This window comes from Cornus florida, unplaced genomic scaffold (assembly GCF_030987335.1).
Source record: "Cornus florida cultivar Cherokee Brave unplaced genomic scaffold, ASM3098733v1 CherokeeBrave_3.0.0_Hap2_Chr01, whole genome shotgun sequence".
Lineage (NCBI taxonomy): Eukaryota > Viridiplantae > Streptophyta > Magnoliopsida > Cornales > Cornaceae > Cornus > Cornus florida.
The window spans coordinates 106,880,288-106,893,979 of record NW_026775571.1 but is presented as its reverse complement, the minus strand read 5'-3'; the positions used below and the strand labels follow the sequence as shown (position 1 = coordinate 106,893,979).

The following is a 13,692-nucleotide window of genomic DNA, read 5'->3' as shown; positions in this document are numbered from 1 at the left end:
ATATTTGTGTGTGTGTGTGTGTGTGTGTGTGTGTGAGAGAGAGAGAGAGAGAGAGAGAGAGCTATAAACAGTCGTTTGAATTCCATTTGGCAGAAGCTATGTTGAAGAAAGGCTGCAATACAAAAGAAAACAGAAGAGAAATTAGACAGGGATGATGAGATTGCCACATCACATGGGAGAGAACAGTGTTACGTACCCATCAAATCTTCCAAATGGTTTCTTTCTTGCCACTGCGTGTTTGAAACGTCAAAACATACCTAAACCATTTAAATACGGATTTAGCATAGAATATATATATATATATAAATGTTTTACATGAGACGTATATATGCATGACTAGAATGAATTTTTGAAGGTAATTAAACATATGATGTAAAAGTAAATTAAATTAATAAATTAGGAAAACTGTCTATACAAAAGGCCCTAAATGAGAAAAATTGAAGATTGATTTATTTTTTATCATATTTACTACAAAAATGAATACTGTTAAATTAGAAAAAAAAAATCACTTGGAATTAATTTATCATGACATTAAAGATCAACCTTCTTTGCTGTCTGCATTGTATTTAAATTAATTAAATAAGCTACTTCCGTTTTGATTCCAACAATCTATATGTGTGTGTTGTTCATAATCCAGAATAAACGGATAGATACATTAATAGCGAAAACTAAATCAACTTGGTAGATCAACTAAAAGATTTGATGTATTATATATCAAAATATTATATTTGATGTGTATAGATATATACACACACTTACACGCAGACGTACATAAAATGAGAATTTCTAGACTATGGCTGGACTATTTTGTGTAAATGTGTTTGTAGCAAAAACGATATGATTAATCTTTCTTGCTTGATAATGCAAGCTAGTGATTTAATTAGCACCAAATTGTGGACCAGGTTTTTTTTTTTCAAGACTTTTGTTCCAAATTTTCAATCTTCTTAAAAATTGTGATAAGAATTGATAAACACAATCCTCATTAAGGTCACCAAGTCAAGCTGGCCGGCAAACCCTATTAATTCTTTTGACCTCCCTTCAAGAACAGATTGTTTTTTAAAACAATAATTAATTGGTCTAAAATGATCTTCTGATCCTCGTCTCTACACGTCAACATTAAACTATGATACAGGTACATCTTTGATTTAGTCAAATCATTAGCGTATAATTTTACTTCTGTCATAAAATTTAATAGCATAAAAATTAGATATATTCATTTTTTATCATCTTCATAGAAGCTAGAGTTTTTGGTTCTCTAAGAATGGAAAATTTATTTTTAAGTTCAAAAATTAATTCCATTAGCATTTGTTTGAATATTAACTTTACTCTTGAAAAGAAAGTTTAAAAAAAAAAAAACAAACACACATAGTTTTAATATAAAAAATAAAAATAAAAATCTTTCATATATGTAAAAACAGAAAGAATTGAACCAAACACACCTTTATCAATACTGGATTATATACTCTTGATTGTATATGGTGGTGGTCCATTTTGTGCTTTGTCTGGTAAAGAATATATCCAGTACCTGGCATTTCAGCCCATGACAGTTTAACATCGATCTTTTTTTTTGGTGAGGAGGTTTAACATATCAATTTTACCATTATTCATTGGATTGTCATTTCAAAAAAAATTGGATTTTTTACTGTACAAAGCTGATTATGTAGCTTTACAGCCTGCTTTTCAGATTGTCACTGCAAGATACTACTGCATGAAAATGAGTTTACAAGGACGTACATATATGAAGTTTTCATTTTGGGTTAGCTAATTACTAGTACTAATACAATTACCCGTTATGGGACTTAAAATCTTACAGCCTTTTGAAAGAGGAGAGATTATACCATTAAGCTAATGACTCATATAATGATGTCATCTTGTAACACGTGCATAATTTGAAAGCGTCGGTATGATTACATTCTGGCAAGCAGGGGCTCGCTGTGACGACCACACTGAATAGGAGTGGTGCTCGCCGCATGGCAGTCCCTAACAGACTTGCAACAATTAGCAAGGAAACGGATTTTTAAAGCATTTGCTATTACTAAATTAATGTATATATAATTCTATCATCTTATCATTAAAAAATAATAATAGTAGTAGTAGTCAGTCCAATTATATCATTTCGACTCATTCGATTAGCCGCTTCGAATGAATAGCCTAATCAATCCAATAGATTTACGTGACTCTCTAAAAAAGGTCAAAAGTTGTCATTTGGAAGATGGTTAGCACACTGATTGGCCAAAATGTATATCTATGTTGTATGTTTTGTCATAGACTTAATTAATTAATAATTGAAATAAGCTTGTTTGATGAATGCATCTAAATATAAAAAAGACAGGGCTAACAAATTTAGGTTGTTATATTTTTTTAAGGATTTCTCGGCAACCAATGTAACATTAATCATATCTATAAAATTGGTTTTTAGGTTGTAAGTTGTTTATTTTGTTGTTGATGATATATGGCTTGGGTTGGTGGGTTTCTTTTTATGTTTGGGTTTGGCGGTGGTTGTCCAGCTGGAGATGGGGTTGGCTTGTGATTGTCTTTACTTTTGACATTATCTTTGCACAAGTCAATTTTTTCCTAACCTGAGGCCAGCTTTGCATCAACAACTAATGCATCCTATTTGACATTATGTAATATCATCATTAACCAATTATTTAAGAATTTCATCAATAACAACAGCAATTATAATAGATAATAACAAAGAAAATAATTGAAGTAGTACTTTGTGACCAAAAATAAAAAAAAAATTAAATTAAATTAAAGGTGGACCATCTTATAAATAACTAACTATTATTACCAACCGGAATGTCAACTGCTAATTTTGCCACGCTTCTTCAGTTTACTTTGAATTTTCAAAGGCCAGATGATGTGGAGATTTTGTACACAATCTTCCTATCCATTTAATTTTTTTTAAAAAAATTATTTCTATTATATGCCCTAACATGTCCTTATAAATTCTGCTTCCCCATGGATCAAAAAAACAAAATCACATCAACCCTAATCAGACACCAAAATGAGAACTTCAATCTTAGCAATAGCTTCATTGCTTTCAATATTCCTCCTACTATCTATTCCATGTGCAACTTCTTCTAATGATTCAGTTCATGAGGCCTTCCTCCAATGCCTTTACGACCAATCTCAACCCTCCAACCCTATCTCTGCAGTACTCTACACACCAAACAACTCCTCATTCTCATCTGTTTTACAATCTTACATACGAAACCTCAGATTCAATGAGACCACAACCCCTAAACCATTGCTCATTCTCACAGCCTTGGATGTGTCTCACATCCAAGCAGCCATTGTGTGCGCCAAAACCCATGGCCTGCAGATGAAAGTCCGAAGCGGAGGCCATGACTACGAGGGCGTGTCGTACTGGTCTGACAGCCCCTTCTTCATCCTTGACATGTTCAATCTCCGATCTGTTAATGTCAATATAAGCGATGAGACTGCTTGGGTTCAATCTGGTGCAACTCTAGGGGAAGTTTATTATGGTATTGCTAATAAAAGCAATACCCATGGCTTCCCTGCTGGGGTGTGTCCCACAGTCGGTGTTGGAGGCCATCTGAGTGGAGGTGGCTATGGTAATATGATGAGGAAATATGGCCTCACTGTCGATAACATTGTCGATGCTCAGATAATCGATGTCAATGGACGAGTTCTAGACCGAGCAGCAATGGGAGAAGACTTGTTTTGGGCCATCACAGGTGGTGGTGGAGTAAGTTTCGGGGTTGTTCTAGCATACAAAATCAAGCTAGTGGTTGTCCCAAGTATAGTAACTGTGTTCACAGTGGAGAGGACTTATGAACAACATGCAACAGATGTAGTCTACAGGTGGCAACAAGTTGCAGACAAATTGGACAACCGCATCTTCATTAGAATGATCATTGATGTTGTGAACAGCACTACGAAAACCGGAGAGAAGACGATAAGGGCTTCATTCCTCTCCTTGTTTCTTGGAGACTCCAAAACACTGCTCTCTCTCATGAACCAGAGCTTCCCTGAATTGGGGTTGAACCAAACAGACTGCATCGAAATGAGTTGGGCGGAGTCGGTGCTGTACTGGACAGGCTTCGCCAGCGGAACACCGGTTGATATACTGCTCAGTAGAACTCCTCAAGTACTCACGCATCTGAAGAGAAAGTCTGATTATTTGCAGCAACCAATTCCAAAAGATGGGTTGGAATTCATATTTCAGAAGATGATCGAATTGGAGAGGCCGGTTTTGACGTTCAATCCGTATGGAGGAAGGATGAGTGAGATTCCGGCGTCTGAAAAACCATTCCCACATCGAGCAGGGAACATAGCAAAAATACAGTATGCTACGAATTGGAATGAAGATGGAGTGGAGATAGCCAATCACTACGTAAACCTCACAAGAAAGCTTCATGGTTACATGACACCTTTTGTGTCCAAGTTTCCAAGGCAAGCATTTCTTAATTATAGGGATCTTGATATTGGTATCAATCACAATGGTCCTAACAGTTTCTTGGAAGGAGCTGTTTATGGGGTTAAATATTTCTTGGGTAATTACAACAGGTTGGTGAAAGTGAAGACTAAGGTTGATCCTGGTAATTTCTTCAGAAATGAACAAAGTATCCCAGTTCTTCCTTCTAGGAGGAAGTAACTACATATATATATATATAGCTTATTTTATTTGTGTCCTTGATTGTTCTTTTCATCTTCTCTCTTTTTTCTTTTTTTTTGAAAGGTATTGCTTTTTAGAAAAATAAGTTGATGCTTTTTTATTGTATTTCAAAACAAAGCTTTGTTATGTATACGAAATCTGAAATTGAATAATGTTTATTTTTTTTCTCTTCTTATTAGTTCCGTCTTCATCTTTTGGTCTTGTTACATATCCATCAAGTATTTTTAAAATTCGGTTTTGACCTACCTCTGTCGGTAAAAAATTAAGCAGGGTTTGTATTTGTTTGGACTTTTCATTTTCAGTCAATTTTTGATGACTATAGATCAATGGATATAATGCTATTACTATTTAGTATATGTTAATTCATATTTCCTTTGTATATAAGTAATGCATTTTTTTCTACTTAGAATGTCCGAAATTAATTGTCTCATTTAAAAAGTCAAAACAAAATAATGTTATCTTTATATTATCATTCTTTAAAATTTGAAATTTTTTTGAACTTGGTTATATACATATTTAAATTCAATAGAACAAATTAAAATTTTTAAAAAAGCGCAATGCATTTATTGCATGTCCTCGTAAAACTTCTAAATCCAAAATTAACAACAGGATGGAGGAGTATTATCATGTTCATTTTATTTTTGTATAAAATATACACTATTACGTAAGATTTGTAATTTTTTTTTTTTATCTCCAATAGTTTGTTAACTAATCAACCCTACATTGAGTACGTTTGTAAAATTTATGTGAGATCCGAGCATAGCACTGGTTGGTTGTTAAATTTGTTATTGGGAATATATTTTTACACAAAAAGTATAAAATAACAATAGGGAGTTAAAAATAAATAATTCAAAATTTTTTTATTGGAGATACTCTTAGACTTGATTTTATTTACTTTTAGTTTCATTTAGGCTTGATTTTATTTACTTTAAGTTTCATTTTAAGAAATATTTTATATTCTAACCAAAGTTGAAATCTATGAATCATTTTTTTATTTGACGTTAACTTTGAGCTCAAAAATACTAAGATCCAGCTAGACTCCGAATGACAAACTACGATGAATACGGTGGGAATAAACCATTTACTCACATCGCATGTGTTTAATGACCAAAGCCGTTTTAGTCTCATAAACCTGGTTTAGTTGACTAGGAAAACTTTGGTTGCTGTGATTAATTAATCGCTAAATCTTTGACATATAAATTAAACCTCTCATCCTATGGTATTCGTGGGATGAGAATTTTAAGCGACCAAACTTGATCTGATTTTTATTTTTATTTTTATTTTTTTTTATGAATAATGATAAGTTGATGAATTACCACCAGAACATTGACTTGAATGGTGATGATTTCTGGTCTCTAAATAGGAGGTGGAGAGTAATTTGTTTAATAGTTAATTAATACCACAACTACTATTTAAAAAAAAAAAAAAAAAAATGAGGCCGAATTTGGCATTATTTTTTAAAATTACTCCAAAATAGGAATAAGATTTTAATCTTTTTAGATTTCTCAATAGCCTGGTGAATTAGTGGCTCCCGTGCAATCTGAATTGTCAAATATTGACCCTCTACGTCTAGTAATTTACTAATCTAATTTTTAACATTTCTTTTGAAAAAAAAAATTAAAATAACTACTAATTAGGAAAATGTTGAGTTATTTTCGACCTCCAACTAAAGTTTCAAAAATAGTAAAAATTGACAGCACAAATTGGCATTATTTTTAAAAATTACGCAAAAATATGGATAAGATCCTAATGACTAAATTAAAATAACTACTAATTGGGAACAACTGAATTTTCGATCTCCATCTGAAATTCCAAAAAAAAAATTAAAAATTTGACAGTCCTCTTTCGTTTTTTTATTTAAATGTCAATGTCATGTATATAAAAATATATAAACACATGTACAGGCCCATAAATGGAAGGAAATTGTGGGCTAGCCCAAGACTAGCCTACAGCATTTAAAATTCAACAAACCTTTAAGACTCCACATAGTAGTAGCCCAAGCCCACAAGGAAGCTAACCCAACCCTTACAATTCAAAGAGAGAGCCGTTGTAACAATAGCTACACAAACAATGGTTCGTTTGGGGTAAAAGGGGTAACTTTGAGAGATTGATTCGAGTGAGAGAGAAACAGTGATCCAACCAACTTCTTTAGAATTGAACAAAGTATTCTATCAATAAAAACGCAACACACATAGAGAAACACTTTGTGTACCAGAAGAATGGCCCTCATATTGATATAGAAAGGCCTAACTTGTAAAATCGTGCATAAAATAAAAGCTCTTGTAAAATTAAAAAGTTTCTTAGACTAATAAAATTTATCAAGTTATTTCAAACTAGTGACATAAATGAATTTTGAAATGTCAAATTTGACATTACTATTTAATTAATACTGAATTGAAAATTATAATTATTATTTAAAAATTATAAAAATAATATTGAAAGCGTGAAATGGATCATGATCACAACTCATCTAGTATTAAATAATATTATTATTAAATAACAAAATTAAATTTGAGATTATGTATTTCATTCTGTTAACTCAACCAATCAGTACTTTATCAGAAGGCCAAATCAAAGCCACATATTCCAACGTATATTTTAATGTAATTTTGCCAAAAAAAAAAAAAAGAATCTAATGCAAGTAATATGCAATCACATTCACATATGCGCCGAAAGAACCAGTCGCTATATGAAACAAAAAGGTCGGAGTATAAGAATTAGTGTATACCCTTGGTAATGCACGAAGCATGGTCTTACGCATTTGAATTTAAGAGTTAGTTTATCAAAGTGATTCGAATCCAAAGGTATAATTTCTCTTTATCTAATAGAGAGAGGGTGGGAGTTTAAGTCGTACATGTGAATATTAGATATTTTTTTTAAAAAAAAGAATTTCTAATCTAATAAAAATAAAAATAATAACAATAATTTACTAGTTAATTAGAGTGGGTACACTGGCTTTATTTTTAATAATGGTGGGCGCTGCCATGTTTGAGTTTCAGGGTTCGTTGTTTTCTTGTGATTAATTTATATAATTTTATCTAGAAATTTTTAAATAATTAATCTTTCGCTATCAACATTAATTTTTATGATCCATCTACTCAAACAATGATATTATTTTTTTTTTTTCTTATTTTCCCCACACATATCATATTGTCCCTAGATTAGAACCACATTGCACAACTCGTCATTCTTATCACAAAATTAGTCCAATTGGAGCCATCATCTAGAATGATAATAATCACTAATTAGCTTCTTTTTTCTATTCAATTTTTTCCTTGGCAGCCACCACTAAATAGCTTCAACGTTCTCACTTCTACAGCTTCCTATATCTAACTTATATATATATATGGTCGTTACAACACACATTGCCTATATTTAACTTACATGAGAATGTAAAATCTACTCACTTCTTAAAAATAATTAAAATCTTTATTACATGCTAATCTCAAATTCTACTAAGTTCATATATTGAATTTGTACGTTCAAAAAAGTTACAATTTTTTTAATTAAAAAAAAAAAAAAAAAAAAAACTATGTATTTATTTGCGTTGGATCAAATCAAAGTATAATTCTCACAATCAAATTCAATAATTAAAAAATATTTTTCTCAAAGTTCTTGCAAAACTCTTTTTCTCCCTAAACACTTGTTTTGAACGTGTGTCTTCTAGACTTATGTAAGGTATCTGTTTATACTAATATATAGAAGACATATTTAACTAAACATTTAATAAACTTTAAACTAAATTAATAAATAACTGATTAATAAACATACTTACTTACCAAAAATTATAATAATAATAATAATAAACTAAATAAATTAGCATAGGTTTTAAACCCATCCTTATCACGAAGTTAGTTCAATTGGACCTGGAAGGATAATATAACCACTAAATATCTTGACAACGTTCTCACTTCTACAGCTGCCTATATGTGACTTATATATGACCGTCTAATACTATCTTTGAAATTCAACTAAGTTCATATACTGAGTATGAAGAAAGTTGCAATTCTCGTTATAAAGCTATGTATTAATTTACTATCCAATTAAATCAAAGTATAATACTCACACTCAAATTTAAGTCTGGTAGACTTTTGTAAGATATCTATTTATACTAATATATAAAAGACATATTTATGATATTTTACTAAACATTTAATAAACTTTAAAGTAAATTCATAAATAACATATTAATAAATATACTTACTTACCAAATAATAATAATAATAATAAACTAAATTAATTAGCACAGATTTAAGATTTCATTAAGTCTTCATTAAACCTTCATTTATAAAGGTGGAGTTACACTCCATTAATTTGAAACAATAATCTAAAACTAGGAAGAGATGATTTGCCATTTGGAACCAGACTACCAGTGACTTCTAAATCACAATACATAATCTTAATTCATATTTACCATAATTCATTAATCTTCATAAATGTTCGGTAAGAAAGAAGAAAGATGTGTGCAGAGAAAATAACAAGGAAAGAAAATAAAATAGGAAGGATGACTCATCCTTTCTCCATTACAATTTTTTATCTGTCTAAAAATGCGCGGAAGAAATGAACGAAGACAAATAATTTATTATCGAAGTTTTAAATTAAATATTATTCTAAATTCTACAAGTTTTAAGTTACAATATTATTTTTTATAAATGACAATATTATAAATATTATTGGATATAACAGAAAAAATAATTAAAACTTTTTCTTATGAGCTTATTATTTTCTTTTCTATTCAACCAAATAAAAAGAAAGAAATACGTCTTCTCTAAGAATATCCCATCCATCCATTGTTATCTCCATTCCATATAAGGAAAGGAGTTAATGGATAGGCTTTTTTTATTTTTTATTTTTATTTTTTATTTTTTAGCATGACAAAGGTTACTAAATATAAAATGCACAACAACAACAAAGTATTGTTTGATTTGAGCTATCAACACATTGGAACTATCAATTGGTGACATACAGCATTTTGTAGCTATAAAACCAAGCAAGCAAAGTAACAAAACTTAACCTCTACCCTTACAACAAGAGAGAGATAGAGAGATGGGTTGCCTTGCAGTACTACTTTCTCTGGTCCTGTTTTCACTTTCATGGACAACTTGTTATGCAGCCCTTGAAAACTTTCTTCAGTGCATGTCGACCGGCGACGACGAGAGTTTAAACTACATCTATCCCCCAACCTCCCCTTCATATTCATCTCTCATGAAATCTTCTCAACAAAATCCCAGATGGTTGAATTCAACCGTCCGAAAACCACTTTTCTTCATCACCCCCAACTCCGAAGCTGAAATCCAAGCATCCATTCTTTGTAGCACAAAGCATGGATTGCAGGTCAGGGTCTTAAGTGGGGGACATGACTATGAAGGCCTATCATACCGCAGCAGAACCCCATTCATTGTCATCAACCTCATCAACCTTCGGTCAATCAGCATTGACATGGAGGATGAAACTGCATGGGTTCAGTCTGGAGCTGTAATCGGAGAGCTTTTCTATAGCATTGCACAGAAAAGTTCGGTCCACGGGTTCCCAGCAGGGCTATGCCCTAGCGTAGGGGTTGGAGGGCACTTCAGTGGAGGTGGATTTGGGACTCTGGTGAGAAAGTACGGCCTTGCAGCCGATCATGTTATAGATGCCAATTTGATTGATGCCAATGGAAGAATTCTCAACAGAGAAACAATGGGTGAAGATTTGTTTTGGGCCATCAGAGGAGGTGGAGGAGCAAGCTTTGGAGTCATAGTTTCATGGAGAATCAAACTGGTTCAAGTCCCACCTACAGTGACAGCTTTCACTCTCGATAAGAAGCTGGACCAAGGTGCCATCAAGATTGTCCACAGGTGGCAATATGTTGCGGATAAATTTCCTGAAGATCTCTTCGTCAGAATTTTGATCCAAAGTGACGGAGAAAACAAAGTCAAAGCTCAATTCCAATCGCTGTTTCTTGGGAGAATAGAGGAGCTAATACCATTGATGAACAAGAGCTTCCCCGAGTTGGGTTTGAGGGCACAAGACTGCGCCGAAATGACTTGGATTCAATCTGTTCTCGTTTCTGCAGGGTACCCTAAAAGCAATTCCCTGGATGTTCTGCTAAGCAGAACTGACCAGTACCAAAGCTTTTTCAAGGCAAAATCTGATTTTGTGAAGGAACCAATACCAGAAAGTGGACTGGAAGGGATATGGGAAAGGTTCTTGGAAGAAGAATTACCATTCATGATAATGGATCCTTTTGGCGGAAGGATGAATGATATTTCAGAATCCGAGCTCCCCTTTCCACATAGAAAAGGCAATCTGTACAACATACAACACATGGTGAAATGGGTCGTGGACGACGACACAGCAACTAAGAAACATGTAGACTGGATCAGAAACATCTACGAGTACATGAAGCCATTTGTTTCCAACTCTCCTAGAGCTGCTTATATCAATTATAAAGATTTGGATTTGGGGATCAACCAGGAGGGTAACGCAAGCTATGCAGAAGCAAAGGTTTGGGGTATAAAGTACTTCAAGGGTAACTTTGAGAGATTGATTCGAGTGAAGACAAACACTGATCCAACCAACTTCTTCAGAAATGAACAGAGTATTCCAATTCTTCCTTAATCAAGAATAGGCCAATACTCAGAGAGAATTCTTACCAGAAAAATGATCATAGTCTATTTGGCAACCGAATTAGCTTTCTGCCTTTGTTTTGACCCAAAACATTTTGAAGTGTGTCCACTATCATTAAGAATAATGTTTGATACTATATGTATATTTGTTGTAAGATTTCTGAAAGCAAAAACAGTACATGTTTCATAAAAAATTGTTGCAAGTTTGAAAAATAAATAACTAGATAAAAAAAATTAATTTTTTTTTTTTTTCTTGTATATTATTTTTCAAGCATTTTTGCTTACAATATACTATTCAAAACAAAATAAATATAGAAGATATGATTGAGAAACCGGCCGTACTTTATTATGCTCATCAAACCACATACTTATTTTATCAAGCCGAATATTTCAAAGTATTCTAATGTAATATGCAATCACATGTATGCCCAAAAATAACCAATCGCTCCATAAGACAAAAGGTTGGAGGTTGAGAAGAACCATATGGTAACTTTTGTAATATATTATGTTTCTTGCCTAGCTAGGCAAGAGCTATTATGTTTACAAAATGAGTGTGATCATAGTATGGGATGTTGAGATAGATGTGTAGAAAGACAATAAATAATAAAATTAGAATCAAAATGAAAGTATTGTGTGTGAGAGGACAGACTAAGATTGCTTATTAATGTGACCAAAGATCTCCAATTTCACTAATGAAGCAAACTAACATGTTACTTATCTAGGATAATGCCAGGAAGAAACACCAATCATAACAAACATGCAAAGAGATATAAAAATATAATTAATTAAATATTTGTGAAGGGAAATTCTCCTACCTATCACAGCACATCACGCGTCCACAAGATAAGAAAGGCCCATCATTGGAATGACTAGTCCAGAAACCCAATGCAGTTAAGAGCCCATGAAAGAAGACACCAAATCTTCAAGCCAACCCAAATAGAAGAACGTGGCCCAGTCCAAGCACATTCAAACATCCCGTAACGTCTGTCATGAATAAGGGATCGCAGAAAATTAGGGACCATGATTACCCACATTTAAAACCGTTATAAACTGCCCCAAGAAAGGCTCTGTATGAATATATAAATAAGCGATCAATGAGAAGAGAAAAACATCAATTTTTATCTGCTCATACTTCTTTTGCCGAGCTTGTTTCAATTCATTCATAGTTCTATCGCTTCGATTTTTATAATTATTCATGTAAGTGTCCTGGTGTTTTTTGGCACCTACAGTATTATTATTTTAAGACTTAATTTTTTAAAAAAAATTAATTAAATATTTTTATTTTGTGTAGAAGCAACATCAACCCCCAATTAGAATTCTCTCATTGATGGATTATTTTTAAATTCAAGGGCTTCTGGTAGAGGGCATTGTTCTCCTCCAGTTTCCAAGGCAAGGTATCAACCACAATGATATTTGAAACAATTTGACAATAGTTTTTGTAGGTTGAGATAAGGCTATTGCCAAATTGTACAAGAAGCTCAATTTGACAATAGCCTTGTTAGATGCAAAAATCTGTACGGTTTGGAGTAAGGAGCGTTTCCTGCAAGACAAGAGAAATAGTGATCGGCACCGGCCGGTCAACAGCTTGATGATTGAATATCCAAAAATTGATTAAATATGAAATTTATGGTCTACCTTAGTAGGTTGTCTGACCCCTCCTTTCATAGGGGGTCATGGATATTCCTTTTACAATGTCCACCTAGGGAACTAGTCCTCTTGGCTTCCCAGTCACGGAATGAAAAAGTTATTAGAAGTAGTAGTCGACTAAATCCTTGCCAATTGTAGTCCATCTAACTCTTGGACTCTAGTAGTAACTATTGGGATTTATATGCCCTAACATAGCAAATTCCTATTTAGATTAAAGTGACATAAGTTCCTGACGTTTCTGAAATATTTATGTTTTATACAATTAGTGAATTCAATGTATTATGTTTCGATTCATTATAGAATTGATAGTGTCCACTTGATTATAAGAAAAATTTATATATGTATGTGATGGCGATCAATACATGAATATAAATAGTAATCATAAATAGTTCATAGTCGGTAATTATGGATGGACTCATAATTAATTAAGACTTCAACTGAATCCACGTTAGGTTAAGATATATTGCGAGAGCCGTCGTATGCAATTGCTCTCTATCACCATCATGGCATTTGACTCTTAAGTATGAGAAAATTATAAACTCTTTTATTAATTAATAATTACTTTGTTTTGTTCGGCGGATACTTCGGGATCCTTAGACCGACACCTTGGGTAATTATGTAATTAATAGTTAGAGGGTTATATTTTCAATATTTGCATCATTGCTACTTGTATTTATTTTGTATTGATTATGATTGATCACAAAGTAAATTCGAAGGCCTTCGTATGTTTTTAGACAAAATGATTTATTATATATTTATTTATTTAAATTATTATTTTTGTCAAACAAATGT

The 13,692-nt window shown here is 32.5% G+C and overlaps 2 protein-coding genes across 2 annotated transcripts; both read left to right on the top strand.

Moving 5' to 3' along the window:
- The first annotated feature begins 2,968 nt into the window (after positions 1-2,968).
- Positions 2,969-4,823, top strand: LOC132312363 (berberine bridge enzyme-like 8). The gene has a single exon (XM_059810709.1). It carries the CDS (start codon positions 3,011-3,013, stop codon positions 4,622-4,624), a length of 1,614 nt encoding a protein of 537 aa, XP_059666692.1. The 5' UTR covers positions 2,969-3,010; the 3' UTR covers positions 4,625-4,823.
- A 4,868-nt stretch (positions 4,824-9,691) lies between these two features.
- On the top strand, positions 9,692-11,245 carry LOC132279885 (berberine bridge enzyme-like 23). The gene has a single exon (XM_059781940.1). The coding sequence runs from the start codon at positions 9,692-9,694 to the stop codon at positions 11,243-11,245; it is 1,554 nt and encodes a 517-aa protein (XP_059637923.1).
- The last annotated feature ends 2,447 nt before the right edge of the window (positions 11,246-13,692 follow it).

Excerpts from the sequence above, each read along its gene's own strand:
- LOC132312363 (XM_059810709.1), top strand. The coding sequence starts at position 3,011 with ATGAGAACTTCAATCTTAGCAATAGCTTCATTGCTTTCAATATTCCTC.
- LOC132279885 (XM_059781940.1), top strand. The coding sequence starts at position 9,692 with ATGGGTTGCCTTGCAGTACTACTTTCTCTGGTCCTGTTTTCACTTTCA.